Consider the following 18485-nt stretch of genomic DNA (forward strand, 5'->3'; position numbering starts at 1 on the left):
TCATTTCCTCCTTTTTTTCCTCTTTCTTCTTCAAATGTCGAATGCCTTCTTGTTTTTTTCATTTTTGTGGGGTTTGTGCTGAATTTTTGTTAGGTTTTATAAGCTATTTCAGTTGTTTGGGCTCCGATCTGTAACCTTCTTGTTTTTTTTCATTTTTCTTTCTGTTTGTTGTTTTTTCTTAAAACTAGAAATGAAACCCTAGCCGCTCGTCTTCATCTTCCTCGGGCACTCCGGTCACGGTAAATACTTTGGCGAGTACACAAATACCGATGAAGCACATCTTTCTCCTCTGTCGAAGAAGGTATTGTTTCGTTCCTTCTTCACCATGCGAGAGCTTCATCTTTTTTATTTTTTTCTTGATGAGAGTTTCTGATTTATAGAGGTGATGTGGGTTGGGGATGCATTTTTTGTGGTGGATTTGAGGTGCTAATGTGGGTTGGGGATGTATTTTTTTGGTGGTGGATCTGAGGTGCTGATCAGGTTAGGGGATATATTTTTGTGGATGATGTTGTTTGGTGTTACGGTGGTTGTGGTTGCTTGTGGGTGCTTTGGTGGTTGGTGGTGGCTGTAGGAGTTTTGTTTCGATGGTTGTGACTGTGGTTATGGTGTCTTTGCCGGTTGTGTTATTATCCTAAATGTTATTTGTTTTAGTATTTGGTAGGGTTACCATCATGCCTCGTCAACCAGCAGATAGGCGGATGTTGATCCTTCGAGCTGCAGCTATAGTAATCTCTGCGGCGGCCGCAGTTACGCTTAGGGTTCGACTATACCTTGAGCAGAATATTACAAGAGCCCCTTACGAAAGCGGGTACTTAACCCGTAGGACCTTTGTTAGACGTATCACGCACGCAGAGAACCATTGTGTTGCTCTTCTTCGAATGGATGTTTGGTGCTTCCGCTCCTTCGTGGGCCTTTTCAGAAGCACAACATTGTTGAAAGACACAATTCACTGCACTGTTGAGGAACAGGTGGCTATTTTCTTAAGTGTGATTGCACACAATGAAAGGAATCGTACTGTTAGGGCAACCACAAGAAGGTCAGGGGCTACTGTTTCAAAGTATTTTAATAAGGTTCTCGACGCTGTTCTCATCCTACAAGACATGTTCATAGTACGTCCATCAAGGGAGACACCACGGGCAATCCTTGATAATCCTAATTTTATGCCTTACTTTAAGGTACGTTTACGATAGCTACGCATTTCGACTGAAGGTTGTTAGTAATTGAGGGCAGTATGTTAATACTTACGGTTGACATCTGAATGTCCTTATTATAGGATTGTATTGGTGCAATTGACGGGACCCACATTCATGCAAAAGTATGAGGATATTCAAAAAAGATATATTTGTCGTAAGCACTTCCCATCCCAAAATGTGTTAGCCTGTTGCGACTTTGACCTAAAGTTTACCTACGTCCTTTGTGGGTGGGAGGGGTCGGCATCGGACTCACGGGTGTTAGCATCTGCTATATCAAAGCCGAACGGGATTCCCATTTTGCCAGGTAATAATTAGCTTATTAGATTGTTTGTATTGATGCGGTTTCTGTAGTACTTAGCTAATTTAATTGTAATCCTTTGTTTGATTGTAGGAAAGTTTTACCTTGGTGATGCCGGGTATCCGTGTCTGTCCTATTTTATAACTCCAATCCGAGGTATTGGTTACCATCTCAATCAGATTAGAGGGCGCAGACCTAGGAAAGCCGAGGAGTTGTATAATCAAAGGCATTCTTCAGCCAGGAATGTAATCGAGCGAACTTTTGGTGTCTTGAAGAAGCGATTCAGCATATTAAATTCAGCACCCATGTATTCATATTCCAAGCAGATCGACATAGTGTTGGCCTGTTGCTGCATCCACAAACACATTAGGAGGGAGATGCCTGACGACTCCTACATTCAGGATGTTGACGATGAGCTGGCATCGCTTGTAGCTGAGGAGGAAGAGGAGGAAGAAGGACCTGTTCCTCCTCCTCCTATGACCAGGGCCGAGGATGTAAGGGAAGGTCGTAACATTCGAACCGCAATCATGAATCAAATGTGGAATGATTTCGAAGCACGTCGTCGTTAGGAAATGACATGGTCGCAATAGTTGTACACCACCTGTGTTTGGATGTGGATTTCACAATTTCGATGTGTAGTTTGCTGGAACCGTAGCTTATATTCCTTGCTTTCTTGAGATTTATGTAATTTCTATGTTTGCATTAGTATTGGTTCATGGGTTAATGTTACTTCTATGTTTGCATTAGTACTGGTTATCTATACTTCTTTGAGTGAATATTTTTTATATGAATGCTTTTGGAAAGTTGCAGGCGAGATGGCAACAACTGCAGGTACGACGGAAAAGAAGGCGAATGTCGCGTGGAATGGAGCTATGGATGGGGTTCTTTTAGCAGCCCTTAAGAATCAAATAGCTGAAGGGCAAAAGACTGGTGCCGGGTTCAAGAAGTGCGCTTACAATGCTGTTGCGCATGAAGTGTCTGATGTCCTGAAGAAGACCTTGACTAAAGATAATGTCAAGAATCGGTTAAAGACACTCAAGGCAACCTACAGGACTCTGAACTCCATTATTAATCTCAAGATATCGGTTGACGAAGAAGTTAAGAATGATTACTTGAAGGTAATAAATTTTTATCGTATATCACTGCGAGTCATTTATAAGTTACGTGTTTAAATCATCTCTTCATGACAATGACAATTATTGTTTGCAGATGCATCCAGAAAACCAGAGGTTCTTTTCGAAACGATATCCACTCTACGAAGAGATAAAAGCTGTATGCGATGATGATTACGCACGTGGAGAGGAGGTGAGAGATAGGAGAGCGGTCCCCACTCAGGCGACGCAGGAAACACCGGCTGCTTCTTCATCGACCCTACCGGTTGGGGTCGATGATATGGACGACAGCTTTCTCCGCACTCCGCCACGTGCTAGACCTTCTTCATCTACACCTGCCGTAGATGCATCCATGGGCTATAGTGACTCCTCTCCTATCAGGGGCCTAACTTCTGCTACTGGTGGGAAGAAGTCAAGGAAGCGTCCTAATGCTGCACTTCTATCGGAGTTGCAAGTTGTGTCTTCCAGCATTAATAGGGTTGCTGATGCCATAATTTCTACTGGTGAGGTCCACGTGCTAGACCTTCTTCATCTACACCTGCCGTAGATGCATCCATGGGCTATAGTGACTCCTCTCCTATCAGGGGCCCAACTTCTGCTACTGGTGGGAAGAAGTCAAGGAAGCGTCCTAATGCTGCACTTCTATCGGAGTTGCAAGTTGTGTCTTCCAGCATTAATAGGGTTGCTGATGCCATAATTTCTACTGGTGAGGTGCACAGCCTCCCTGACTTGAAAGATGCGGTGCTGAACATTGGTGGTTTCCCCAGAGATGACCTCCTTGATGCTTATGTGTACCTACACGGGCGTCACAAGGAAGCTGAGGCATTCCTTTCTTTGGACAATATGGACTGCGTTTCGATGTTGGGGCGCATAATGCGGCGCTTGCCTATGCAGTTATGAGTTCCTTTTTTCGGTCGATGTTTTTTGGTGGTTGGGTCTTTTTGTTGAACCGTTTATATTTGAACTAACCATGTGATGGGTTTGATGGACTAACTTATGTATGGGTTTGATGGGTTTGTTGGTATGGGTTGGATGGACTAAATTAGTATGGGTTTGATGGACTAAATTATGTATCGGAGTTGCAAGTTATCTTATAAAGCTTCTGAATGAAAAACAGAAGCTTGAGATCTAAGTAAATGTTGTTTATCTATCATTTGTTATTGCAACTATTATGTGTTGTTTATGTGGTACCAGGTAATGGCGAAGGATAAGTTTTATGTCGTTTCCAAGGGACGGCAGGTGGGCATATTCGACAGTTGGGCAGATTGTCACCTTCAAGTGAACAGGTATAGTGGAGCATCTTATCGCTCCTATGCCACAAGGAAGGAGGCAGAAGCAGCCTTAAATGCATATGATAAGCGCCATGAGGATTTGCAAGACAAGCTTGAAGAGGACATCCACAGTGTTCCTTGGTTTTTGGGGTTTGCCATTGGTGTGGGGTTAGTACCTATGATAGTAGTATTTTAGACTTTTTTCCCACTTGTTTATGAGGTATGTTTACTCACATTATGGTTTTATATGCAGACTGGGCATTAAAATGGTTGCTGATGCCAAAAGTTCTACTAGTGAGGTACACAGCCTCCCTGGCCTCAAAGATGCAGTGCTGAACATTGATGGTTTCGTTAGAGGTGACCTTATTGAAGCTTATGTGTACCTTCACGGGCATCACAAGGAAGCTAGGGCCTTCCTTTCTCTCGACGAGATGGACCGAGTGGAAATGTTGAGGCGCATTCTGCGCCGTATGCGCCGTTTGGCTATGTGAAATTTATCTATTTTTGGTTGAACCGTTTATATATGAACTATATTTTGGATGTATGAGTTAGGTGGAAATGTTATAACTAATGTTTAATTTCTTTTTGGATGATTTGATTCTTATAATTGGTTAGTTTTAGTTTATGATAATTTTGTTGTTTCTGATTCAACTTAAATGTGATTTAAGATTATAGGTTTAATTTTTAAGATTATGGGTTCAACTAATGTTTAATTTTTTTTTTAAAGATGATTTTGGCCTGTAACAGGAAAAGGTTTTGCTGTGATTCTTTTCCGGGACATGTTTGAGGTTGTGACTAGAGATATATTTGAGGGACGGTTTTCCAGGTGAAGCATTTTCCTGTGATTCTCTATTTATGTATGTTATATGTTACTATTCTAATGCACTAAACTCTTTTTTTTTTCTCGAGCAGCCCATTTGATTGAAGCCATGGTGTGGACTATGGAAGGCCTGAGGGGATGGCACCTCTTCATCAACAGTATATGTGATTTATCTATGCATGTTTGCACACTTGGGATTTTCTTATAATATATCTGAAGGTTCCAATTGTTGATTTCCAAATGCAAGGTCTTGATGGACTGGATGCATGAGGAGATGGTTGATGTTTACAGCAGGTTCTGCATATCCAGCTCTGTTGTTTGGGTATGTAAAGAGAAAAACTGAATTAGTGATGCTGATAGAGTTTATAGAGAAATTGAGTTAGCTGGTTTGAATCCTGATCTAGCATGTTGTCGAAGTCTTCTGAGAGGTTATATGGACTATGGACATGTTGATATGGGTATCTCTTTCTTTGAACAGATTCATGGGCGTCTAGTACCAGATAGGTTTATTCTTAGTGCAGCTGTTCATCTTTACGAGTCTGTGGGCAAGGAATTCGAAGCTTTGGTAATGATAGACATGGCCCAGATCTGGCGTCTCTTTACACCCCATTATGATGTGGTTGTTAAAAAAAGTTGAAGTTTCCAGGACTGTGATGATATTATACGATGATGCCGAGAAGACATCACTGCGACATCTAATAATGCAGGCACCTGGAGACCTAGCTGCAATGTCTGATGGTTGATTAGAATGATAACTTGTGTACTGTAAGCTTCCCTGAGACTTCTTGAAAAAAGGCTTTTGGCTGTTGAGAGAACCCTTTGTTGCAGAGGGGTTTAGCCCCACAAGGGCCAGTGATGGCTGAAGTGGTGGTGAGCAACAGCAAGATGGCTTCAGCAATGGAAGGGTGGGGAAAAAGGAGAAGAATAAAAGCAAGGTTGTTTGGGTAAAAGAAGAATTGGGAATTGTAAATATTAGGATTCCCTTTTTATCGTTATCTGGTTGAATTACTAAAACCCTCTTAGTTTCTAGAATGATTAAAATGCCTCAATGAGTAGAACAGAATGCTTGAAGATGATTGAACTACCTGTATGAATTTCCAAAGGTCAGAGATGAATGGAAGGATTTTAAGTGCTCTTTTCAACCACCAAAGTACCCTTGACATCCAGCAGGCCACCCTCACTCTGTTCTAGCAAGACCCACTAGTTCGCAATCAGGATTTATTCTTTGAATAATGGATTGTATGGGTGAATCATGCCCAAAAGTTCTGCATCAATTCCTCTAACAATGACAAAAAGGGATATAGAATGTATACTTTTTTCTTTCGAATATTTTTTATTTGCAAGATATTCATTAATGATATTGTCCAGTTTAATGGTCCTTTGGGTATGGCCCATTTGTTTAGGTTTCAGATATACCATCACAGTCCTCCATTAAGGTTGAAGTATGCATGGACTGGTTGATTTTTTTGGTTCTGAATCTTGATCATCGGATTTATTCTTGGAGATGAAATATTAAAACATTCCACTAAGATTAAAGAATCGACTGATTTACCTTGTTTTGTTCTTAATGTCTATCATTGGTTTTATTTTTTTATATCCACTAAATACTTCATTGGAGTTCTCTAATCAAAGTACTTATTTACTGATGGTAGTCCTGTATCAAACTGTGTACACCCTACATTTCTTACTTACACCCTTTTACGAAAATCTCTTGTTGAACCTCTTGATAGTTGATAAAGGCACTCCTTCTCTACACTTCCTCTCCCTCCTATTACAAAATCCACCCTTCTAGAGAGACCTTGAGCATACAGGAACAGTTTTCAGAGAAGAATAAACCATACATAATGAAGGTTGAAGATCGAGAGCGACAAAATAACAATGATCACCTATCCTGAAGCATTAATAGCAATTTTTCAAAAGTAGTCATGATTAAACTTGCATTAATCTTCTTCTTGTAATATTCTTCCATTTACTCGATATAAATTACAATTTCTCCTCATCTTCTCCTTTTTATTTTTCACTGGGCTTTGTTTCTTTGTACGTAAAGTGGGCTTAATACAAAGTTTATGCCCATTTTTTAGTGGAAAAATGGGTTTTACGGTCACCCATTTGAGCGAGCATAGTATTGGCAGACACTATACTTTTGCTCGTACAAATGGTTCTCAAGGATCTGACTTGGTGTAGAAAAAATTACAGATTTTCAAAAGAGTATGCCACCCGTATTTCCACGTGAATGAACCTCCAATGGCAAAAAGAGCAAAAGCTGGCACCTTATCTACAATGCAGACATGAATTAAGACCTAAACTCGTGCAATTTCTTGACTCTGTTCCCCCTTGGCCCACATTTGAAATCCCACTCCATTTCTTCCCTCTTTCCAGAGAGAAACCCATTTCCCAAATCCCTCAAAACCCTCGAAACCATATTTTCCCTTGCTTTCTGGGCAAGTGAACAGCAAGAAAATAACTTTCCTGCATATTTTCCCTCCCTTTCTGGGCAAGTGAACAGCGAGAAAGCGTGGGAAAATCACAGTTTCTTTTCCTTTCCTTTCCATTTTGCCACGTCAGATTCCTTTCCTTTCCTTTCCTTTCTTTTCCCGGGAAAACAAGTGAACAGAGCCTTAGTCTCCAGATGATGATATCTTGTGTTTCCAATCAAGTGTGAAAATCTGCTATTTTTGGAATTTCTCAGGATTTTCCCCGGTTTTATCATTTTCTGCATCTTAGGGGTAGCTTGGTCATTTCTTATGTCTCCCAAATTATCCCGAAAGTTTGTCTGAGAGATCATGAATGATTTCAAGTATTTTGGAAAACCTGTTATTTTTAGAATTTTTCAGGGTTTCTATCTTTTTTGGAAATTTTGTGTCTGAAGGGTATTTTGAGTATTTCCAGGGAGTTCCAAATGATCTTGTTTGATGTCGTCCATCATTTTAAGTTAGTTTCAATACTTTCTATTTTTGAAAATTCCCATCACTTACTTGCCATTTCATTTTTAACTTTACCCATGAGGGGCATTCCGGTTTGAGGGCATTTTGGCCACTTTTTTATGTGTGTTGATCAAACAAGGTCATTTTGGTCAAAAATGATTTTTCTTAAGGGGGAGAGTGGTTTGGCCATGTATATGGGACCCACCATGTGGTCTGGCCCCCTCTCATTTCTTTAATTCGACCACAATGGTTGGGAGACCACTATTTTTATGTTTAAAGTGAATTACCTCACTTATAAAGAAAGACTTAACAGGCTCAGCTCACTAAAATGACCATAACTTTTTAGCCACTCGTCCAAAAAATTCGTACTTGTACTTGTTGGAAACATCTCGATAAGGGCCGTAACTTTCTAGTTTACAACTTTTCGTGATTCTTCAGCAAAATAAGTCAAAAAACGACCTTTAAAATCAGGCAGTGCCATTTGGACGGAAATTTCAGCCCACTAAAATTGTCATAACTCTTTAACTGATTGGCCAAATTTGAAGTGTAAATATGCATTGGAAAGATCTCTCAAAGGGCTATAACTTTATAGTTTACAACTTTTCGTGATTCTTCCACTAAATAGGTCAAAAACGAACTTTAAAGTTGGCCAGTGCTTTTTCAACGGGAATCATCATGATATCTTGCATTGTTTTTTTTTTTTTTTGGAAACTACAATATTTAGAAATGCAAAACAGAATGCCTTGGTCATTAAGATAGCCTTTCGTATGGGATTTGGAAACAATTACAATTGGAAAACAAAAGGAAAAGCAAGCCAATAGAGAGAATTAGAAAAAAAAAAAAAAAAAGTTAAAATGGCAACTCTCACATGGGAAATTGTTATTCTTACTTTTTTGCCCAAGCTTTCTCTACAAATATGGATCAAGCCAACCTTTGTGGCTCTCTTTGAAATTCATCCAGCCCATTCCCTCTCCTAAAGAAATTCATCTACCCTTCTTTGTGAAGGAATTGGCTATATCTCTTTGAATTTTAGTGAAAGAAACATATCTTCTTCATCTTATCTTGGCTATTATTCGAAGCAACTCATCTTTTCGGCAATATGGGTTTTCTCTTTGCGTATCAAAAGGCATGTCAAAGCGAATATCTCGTATTACAAGCCTTAGAGACCTCGGATTAGCGATCAAAGGTTAGTACTCAAACCCTTTTTAGAGTAGAACTAGTAACATGTTTACGGGTGTCTTTTTCTTGTTTTTCCATGATTTTTTGTAGAGAATTCATGAGATATTGTCTTGCATGAACATAATATGATTTATGATGGGCCAATTCATATTATTACTGATTTTGGTGGAAGAAAAATTGTTTTACATGTAGAAAATAGGATGTTAAACGAATTAGGGTTTCAATTGGTCTTTCAGTCAATTTTCAAAGCAACTAGTTCAAAACCAAGGATTTTTTCTAAGGTTATATTTTCTGAGTTTTAATTGAGTTAAAAGAACATTAGAAATCCAAAAATTTCAGTAGGATTCTTTCATCTTGATGATTTAAAAATCCGTTAAAAAAATACCTAGAAAAAGGATATTTGGCGAATAAAAATTTGTTTACATGTCAAAATAATTCAAAATTTGACAAAATTTTGTTCTCAGTAGCCTTTTGATATTTGAAGATCATACAAAAATTTGGAAAGGATTTATTGTTTATTTATTATTTTTCTTGGATTTTTTAATGAAAAACAAATATTTTCCACATGTATAAAGGAGATGTTATCAAATGAACTCCTTGGAAGCTAAAATTCTATAATAAGATGGATTGGCCCAGAAAAATCATATTATGAATTTTTTGGAATTTTTGTGCATGTTTTGATATTTTTAGTGATTTTTATTTGAATCTGTCGGAACATAAATAAATCTATTAAAAATAATAAATTTCAGAAATAATGTGTGAAATTTCTACTATGATTTGATATTATTATGAACATGTTCCAGTGTTAATTTGGATTGATTTGGATGATTTTTGCTATAAGTTACTTTAGAACTCCAATAAATTGCTTAAATTTGTAAAAATCATTAAAAATCACATAAAATTCTTAAAATAAATAAAAATTCCAGAAACATCATAATCCTCATGTTGCTTAGATAAAAATTGTTAAAACTCACTAAAAGTCTTCACAACTTGCTAAATTGGTCAAAATCCTAGTCTTGGTGAAGTTACCCTTAGAGCCTTAGAAAACCTTGATTTCTAGGTGATAGGAACCCTTTAAAAGATGAGAATTACCAACTTAATAACTTGGGTTGGGCAAACCCAAACTCAGATCAAATCTGGAACCGTTGGATCACGGTCCCCACCTCGTAGGAGCCTTTAAAGACCCATTTAGGAACGCTTACGTTACGTTAAGTTCTAGGTCTTAGGGAGTCCTAGAGTTGAGAGTCCAGCTAGCCTCATCACGGCCGGTTGCTATTATTAGTAACTGAGCTATAGATTAGGATTCACTAGTTAACCCCTTTTTCCCTATAAGACAAGCCTAGTTAACCTAGGATGTAGGGCCTACCTGCATTAGTTTAGGGAGTGTCTTGCATTTAGATAGGATCATATAGCATCTTAGATGGAGTCCTAGGATAATAAAACATAATCAACTTGAACTAATTAATCTCTCTCAAAACTGTCGAAACAGTCTGTCCAATCTAGATCGGTGTCTTAGATGAGTTAGGCATGTAGCTTAGTTTAGGCCACCGAACTACGTCGACTTTGATCCCAGTGAGGCTTGGGTACGTAGGCAACTTTGATGGCATTCCTAGCTCAAGTTGACCCTACACACACTCTAGTAGGGTTTTAGGATTTTATTTTATTTTTTCTTTTATCATTTTTCGAACCCTTAATTGAATTGATTAAAACACTTAGGATTTTCTCAAAATTAGATTTTAGGAAAACTCTCACATAGATTGAACCAAACTGAATCAAGAGAATCAAAAGATGCATCTAGGAATCACATTGAAATTAGATCATCTAGGATGTATGTCCCGTAGCTTGCACATCAAAAGAATTTAAATGAGCTTTTTAAAAGAAATCTAAGAGAGTTAACTTTTGGAATTGAAGACCGGATTACCGGGCGAGAATGGTGCATATGGTGGTAATCCATCATACCTTCCATTCACGTAATCAGGTAACGGACCTAGACTTCTGGGATCGCAGATCATTGCAGTGTCACTTGTGGGTCCTAGGTCCCTTTACCTAGGTGGCGACTCTGGTATTCTCTTTTGCGTGAAATTCGGATTGCTTTAGTGATCCCAAGTTCACGGAAAAGATGATTCATATCAATAATCAAAAGCACACGCCATTCGCGTGGGTACGAAAGACCAAAAGAGAGGCGGGTCGCGCCCCTCTCGCAGGATCAGGTCCCACAGTTGGGGTCACAGCCAGCAGAGACACTTAGGCTCTGTTTGGTTGCCACACGCTTGGCATCCTCAAGGATGTCCCAAGTAGAAAAAATATTGTTTTGGTAACTTTTATGATGTTTGGTAGCCAATTTAGCACCACAATCCCTAGAGATTACCTTTTTTTAAAGTTGACAAAATGTATATATTTATACTATGAGAATTGCATTGGGGACCAGAGGTCCCAACTTGCATTTACATAGCATAATTGGTCAACAGCATACTCTTGATCCTAGAGATGAAACAAAATAGAAAGTACTCTTAATTACAACATGATAAGGAGCACTAATTCATCCAGCCAGATCTAACACAGCAACTTTGAACACACGGGTTTAAAACCTAGCCAACTTCCTAATCCACCAATAGAGTTTCTTCACTCCCAACTTCCTGAGGACAAGTACAGGCTCTAAGGAAGGATATCACCAGAAGCGAATGACCAAACAGTCTATCAAGCTAAAGGGAATCAACTTCCAAGCGTATGCTTCACAGCTTCCAAGGAAAGATCAGTACCCAAAAATGCCAAAGATATTGAAGCATGGTGAAGATCTTCATCGTCTCATTCGCTCACGTACTTCCTCTAGAGTAATGAAATCCATCCTCTTAAGAAAAGAAACACCCTGTAAATTAAGCAACCACCCTCACAACGACCACAATCATCACGCCCTCCATACAGAAACACCCTGAAGATACCACCACCTATCGAACCTCCTTCGTACAAAAAGATCGCATTTCAAAACTACAACCCCCTTAATATGAGAACGAACTTCTAATCACCGGTAGTAATAAAGTCTTAACACCACGGCCTCAGCCACTTCGCTAACTATCTGTCTCCGAGCATGCCAAAACCCACCTATTCTGAAGAACACAAAACAAGAAAAACCTAACCCAAACACAACAAACCTAAAAACTAACTATTTACAAGAGCGGGGCCGGACAACAGTTACTTCAGGGTCGTCGACCCCCCCCCTCCCCCCTCCTCAATCCTCTTCCTGGTATCCTTATCATTCTGTTTCTCCCTTTTTTTCCTTCAAATCCCTCATCGCCATAGCCACAAACATCTTTTTTGTCGCCTCGAAGTCATTGTCATAGCTTATCCAAAATATGTCTCCTATTGCCATCATTTCGTCAAATTCATCAGAGAAATAACCGCTTTCCTCTGCACCCCCTGAACTTTCCTTGATAATTTTTCCATCATCTTTAACTTCTTCTCCCTTTTCTAAGTGCTTTCGAACCTCCTGGCTAACTTCCATATCCAACGAGTCACGAGACTCCTTATTCCACTACCGGACTTACCAACATTTTTTTCCAGCCTTTCTATCTCGGCCGCCCTCTCCTCCTCCCAGCGCTGACGACAGAGATTCCTTTCCTCATCCAAGGCGTCCTTGAAATGAGGGAGCTTATAGACGGGAATGCACGCATTCTTGACATTTCTTTTCCCAGTTAAACTAAAAATTCTTCCATGTTATCCCTTGCATCTTTTCTGAATTGTTTCCACCACCTTTTCAAAATCCCATTGATATTTCCCTCGGAGTGCCATTTGCTCTTCATACTCCAACTCCTTTAGCAGCTCAAGATCCCCAACTTCGAAAGAACATTCCTGGTTACCCTTTCTTTTCCTGGTATGGGGTCCTTCATATTCAGACATGGTGGGAGAGGATGGTTTGTCAAAGTCTTTCAAGAAATGGTTTACTTCAGAGAGAAAACCTTTCTTGATATTGTCTTCTTTTTTAAGAAGGCCTTGAAGCTTTCTTTTAAAGAGACAGAGAGAGACCGCCTTTAGTGGCTAATAGATGTGCCTCGACGCACGTGACCATCCTTTCCAACATGGGGACGCTTCCTTATCCGAGAAAGATTGACACAGAACCCATGATCTTGACATTTATATAAGTAATTCCTATTTGATTTCAACTAAACTGAAAACAACAGGAGTAAAAAATTCTAAGAAGTTGGGAGGTCAACTATATGAGGAGAATTACAAAACCTTATTAAATCAACTCATCAGTTTATTCTGCTTAGATAATCTGTTATTTATTGAATATTTAATTAATTGCACAATAATGTCCTAACTTATGAATCATAATGGGAAAATATGAACTATAAATATAATAATAAACATAAAACGGTATGCCCAATAACATATGTGAATGATTGTTTGAGATATTCAATATTGGTAGTTCTCATTCAATGATTTATTGCCAATACGACATTTTCTAATTATAGTCAATTCTATGCATTTTTTTCACTAATTGCAATTAGTAAGAGTAATACTTGAAAATTTATGCCAAAAACATTATAATTGGTGCAAACAGACATTAGCAGGAAGGACCAATATCAATAGTAAAACAACCCACTTTCTTCCTCAATCGACTTTTTCTCGCAGCTTCACGATTTTGAGCAAGCCTACGAAGTGTCTGCAAAAAATATAAATAAATATCTTTTTTTAATGGTTTAATAAATAAATATCTTAAATTGTCATTCAGAAAAAAGATAGCTAGAAGTAGTTAGAGTTATAGCTGAACCATAACCTTCTGATCCCCTGTCTTATCCTTTGATCTGTCACTGGAATCAGAAGCGACCACCATAGCAGACTGACCTGCTTCAAACTGAGCATGGGGAAGGATAACAATTAGATATCAATTATTTCATCTCAATACCAAAAATCCAATTTATCAGTAACAAAAAATTAACTAATACGCCATTCAGGAAAAACCATTTTAACTATTAGTTCAGAATGATTCGAAAAAGATCGGCATGGAACAATTAATCCAACTGCTAGTGCACGGCTGCATATAGTGACATGGAATCAATCAATCATCTTCAAACAAATATACACGTACATATGAGCATGTACACACAGTTTTCAGAGGCGAAGGCATACAATTAGACATTTTTCCTCTTGAGGCGTGAGCTTCATTCCTAACAAATTTTCTAAATATTTAAATAAACAATTAGATAAAAATAAATAATATCAAAAATATACTTAAATATTTAAAATAACATAAGCATCATTTCCAGCCAAATATCATCCAACCATCATGTATGGTTTTGAATTTCCACCGAAACCGACACGAAACAACCGAAACAGAAACCAAAACGAACAAAATGCATAAATTAAAATCATAAGTGTAATAGTGGTATAGTATGTAGTACTAAATAATTATATTTATAGGAATTACATGCAAAATATGGTCCAAATATTATGTATAAATATTTTTATGAATTACATGTAAAATTTGGTATATACAAACTTATCAGACATGCATTGGTGCATGTCACTAGGTGTTCAATGTTTTTAAACCATTATGGATAGTTGTCTTGCTTATGTGATTGTTTTAAGTGTGTATTTGTGATCATTCTCGTATTTCAAAAAGTTTCAACTTTAAATTCTATATTTGCATATATTTCCTTGACTTTATAGGATTTCCAACGAAATTTCCAACCGGAACCAAAACATTTCCATTTCTGCGAGAACCAAAACTGAAACCAAAACCGATACTTAAAACCTTGGCATCAGAACACTAAAAAAAAGAAAGAATTAAACTATTATTAACAAATTATCAACCAAATAATACGAAGTACAAATAGACTGGAGAGATTAACAAGTTTACATTGCAATCTCAATTTCCCACATCAAAAACATAAATACGCGAAGTCAAAACATAACCCATAAACTTAAGGCAAAAATATGAAAAAAGGGACTTGGACTCATCACTGGCAATAATGTCTTCCCCCAAAATGTCAAGTGAAGGAGTACACAATCATATATGAATCCACGACCAACAGTTTTTTTTTTTTTTTGGTAGAATGGTCGAATAGCTTGTTTGAATGATAGAAATCGACTGAAGTGATGGATTTTGATTTCGTTGAACAGTTGGGTAGAAGTCAGCAAAATAAGCTATAGGTAAAGCCCCGTTGTACCCTCAATAGTCTCATAAATCATCAAATAAATGATTTTAGATTGTGAAATAAGTTTTAATAATACCCCCAAAACTAAACTTAAGAATCAAAGTGTTTAACTTAAGAAAAAACATAAAAAAGAATTATGTATCTCGGATCGCAAAAATGACGCCCTAGGTACATTTGCCTATGAGGCTCATGCTTAAGTGAAAGGCACACGACTCCGGGCTCCTTTTTGTGCCATAGCCCCAGAGACTTAACACCTTTTCAGTGGGGCATATTTTGCCTTGCGGGATTTGAGGCATGCACTTGAAGCACCTTTGAAAACATTGCATGTAAACATAATAACAACAGCATAAAAAAATCCATATAAATACATTATAGAGGATTGAATTTGCTCCAGCTGCATTAGTCAAGCATTTTTTCCATGTGGGGGTCCTTGTACCCATGCTTTAAATTTCCACCGAAACCGACACAAAACAACCAAAATGTTTTCATTTACATCTCCACCGAAACAAAATCTCAATGGATTTCTTCCAATCCATTATTACCTCCGCATTTTTAAAATTACGATCGAAATTAAGACTGAAAGTTTAAGCTAAAACTTGCCGCCGTCGTTCAAGTCTCACCACGTGCCCACACGTGCCAGACTAATTGCTCGATGGTAGTACTGAAAAGTACTTCAATTTGAAGTCGAAGCGAAACACGCATCGGATTTGACCACCTCGATCGATACTAATTCTTGATCTAAACTCGTCATCGAGTTTTTTTCAAGAAGGGGTATGACGTAGGTGCATCTATGCCATTAGAAGGCCAAGAAGTCGAGTCATGATCGGACCATTTCAAACCATCAGATTAGGAAACATAAGACGCGGATCGACGATCGAGCCTGAGAGAATGCCAGATCATATTACCTGAAGGCTGATCATCCACAAATCGCCTAGGAATAAGACAGGAACGGCACTATAATCAATGGTCCTTGTTTCACAATTATGTAAATTTATTTGCTTTAGTTTTTATTTTATTAAGAATTTTTCTAATGGTAAAATTACTTTAAATTATTAATATTTTAATTGCTCCATGCTGGACGATTTTTAATGGAGAATTTTTTCGAATTTTAGGGATAATTTAGTAGTTTTCTTTTCTTTTTTATTTTCTAATTCTAGTAGAATTAGGAAAACTTAGTTTGAGTAGAATTCATCCAAGAAAACTCTATAAAAGCACAAGCATGTACAGAATTTTAGAGGAAATAAAATTTTAAGTTTAGGAAATTTGTTCCTATTTTTTTCCTTCATCTTCATCCTCGGAACAAAGAAGCAAAACACAAACTCTTCATTGTTTTCTTCTTCTTCCCCATCAAAGATTTGACTCAACGGGTTTCCAACGGCAACACCACCATCGAAGCAGCCTTTCCTGCTTCATGACCTCATCCACCAGCTTCTTTGCTTCACCAAGTTTTAGCCCAGGCTTGCACGCCCAAAACCCCATCACGCCTTACGGTTTTCACACCATAAACCAGCCAGCGACCTTGCCTTTCCTTCTAGATCGAAAATCCCTAGCAACCAGCCTTGCAACATTTCCTCTCACCCCGCAAACAGTCTGTACACCCTGTTGTTAACCATGTCCAGTATTCCTTAAAAACCTGGAGATTTACACCCTTGCGTTCCATGCAAATGCCAGTTTCTTCACAGCCATAAATCTCCTAACTAAAGAATTTTAGAGGGCTGAGCTTTTTATGGAATAGAATTTTACGTTTCGGAAATTTGCTCCAATTTTTTTCTTCATCTTCAACCATTGAACAAAGAAGCAAAACACAAACTCTTTGTTATTTTCATCTTCCTCCTCATCAAAGATTCGACTCGACTAGTTTACAACGACAACACCACTATCAAAGCAGCCTTTCCTGCCTCATCACCTCATCCACCACCAAGTCTTAGCCCAGGTATGCACGCCCAAAACCCCATCACACCTTAAGGTTTTCACACCAAAAACCAGCCAGCAACTTTGCCTTTCATTCTTCTAGATCGAAAACCCCTTGCAACCTTTCTTCTCACCCCGCAAACAGTCCCCACACCCTGCTGTTAACCACGTTCAATATTCCCCAAAAACCAGGCAATTTACACCCTTGTATTCCATGTAAAACCCAGTTTCTTCATAGGCCATAAATCTCCTAACATTCTTTTTTAAAATTGACAAATATATTCATACTAGCAAATTTTACAATGGGGACCAGTAGTCCCACAAGATTTACATAGTATGAATTGCCCAGGAGCATTCTCCTTGGCCCAAAAGAAAAGCCCATTACCCCTCATACTCCCCTTACATTACCCAGTAGCCTCCATTGTAACGAATACAACAAAAAATGCCATATTGTTGGGCCCACCAAGTCAAGATCGTGACCTGCCACGTCACACAGACTTCTCCACCACATTCCGAATTCAATTTTCAAAAATTCCGCTCGAAGGCCAAGGACTATTGTGCGCCCCTAACCATGCACGATAGCCGACCACCAACAACACCGTCGAATCTTCGGCGGCCTCCACCTCATACCACCACCAAAATCCAGCGGGTCATCCTCCAATCTCTTCTACCGTTCTACGTTTCCTCCACAAAAATCAACTCCGTCGGGGGAGTCTCAGCCATCACCATCGTCATCAAGCTATAGCTGATCTTACACGGCTCCAGGTCCAGCACCCCACGGCCTTTCACGGCCTCCGGCAACTTCCACGGTTTTCCTCAGCTCCAGATCTAGCTTCACAGCCACCATGGCTTCAGATCCGGCCTCCACGGCTCCCAATCCAACCTTCACGGTCCCAGATCCTGCCTCCACAGCCCCAGATCTAGCCACCAAGGAAGAGCCATGCTCCAGATCTGGCCTCCACGGTTCCCGAGCCAGCCTCCACTGACCATCGCACCCGTCCTCATGCCACCCACGATCTTGATTCTAAAGACCACAACCTCCTACGGTCAAACCCATCAACCCCATTGCTAAGTCCGTCAATCCACAGCCTCACAGCCTCCCAGATCCCCCATGGCCTCCGACTCCGATAATCCACGACCTCTACGGCCTCGCACCGCCTATAGCTGGCCTTCCATGGCTCCAGGTCCAGCACCCCACGGCCTTTTACGGCCTCCGACAACCTTCACGATTTTCCCCCGGCTCCAGATCCAGCTTCACGGCCTCCATGGCTTCAGATCTGGCCTCCACGGCTCCCAATCCAGCCTCCACAGCCCTAGATCTAGCCACCACAGAAGAGCCATGCTCCAGATATGGCCTCCACAATTCCCGATTCAGCCTCCACGGCTCATCTTTTGCCAACAATGGAAGAGATGAGAAAAAGAGGGCGAGACTCCAAAAAGCAGCAATGGAGAGAGACGAGAGGGCGAGATTCCAAATAGAGAGAGAGGACAACGAGCGAGAGAGAGGGGGATGAGAGAAAGGGAGACGAGAGGGAGAAACAGCCTCCCTCCCTAGGGTTCCACCTAGGGAGGGAGTTTTTTTTCCCTCCTTTTTTTTCGCCTGAAGCCCTCGTGACTCCCTC

General features: G+C 39.4%; 2 protein-coding genes across 5 annotated transcripts in view; one reads left to right on the forward strand and one right to left on the reverse strand.

The window, feature by feature from the left end:
• LOC143859729 (transcription factor TGA2.2-like) overlaps positions 1-18485 on the reverse strand; it is a 51066-nt gene that overhangs the window by 21094 nt on the left and 11487 nt on the right. For all 4 annotated transcript variants that reach the window (XM_077370385.1, XM_077370383.1, XM_077370384.1 and 1 more), the window contains 2 exons: positions 13572-13649; positions 13398-13457 (listed from right to left, as the gene is read on the reverse strand). In XM_077370385.1, coding sequence (XP_077226500.1) covers positions 13398-13457; positions 13572-13649 — 138 coding nt within the window. The remainder of the gene's footprint in view (positions 1-13397; positions 13458-13571; positions 13650-18485) is intronic.
• On the forward strand, positions 3719-4464 carry LOC143859733 (uncharacterized). Its single transcript, XM_077370389.1, has 2 exons — positions 3719-4042; positions 4128-4464. Exons 1-2 carry the CDS (start codon positions 3786-3788, stop codon positions 4363-4365), a joined length of 495 nt encoding a protein of 164 aa, XP_077226504.1. The 5' UTR covers positions 3719-3785; the 3' UTR covers positions 4366-4464.

The sequence above is a fragment of the Tasmannia lanceolata genome, unplaced genomic scaffold (genome assembly GCF_043159265.1).
Source record: "Tasmannia lanceolata isolate RefF3 unplaced genomic scaffold, GAP_Taslan_0.1 ptg000036l, whole genome shotgun sequence".
NCBI lineage: Eukaryota > Viridiplantae > Streptophyta > Magnoliopsida > Canellales > Winteraceae > Tasmannia > Tasmannia lanceolata.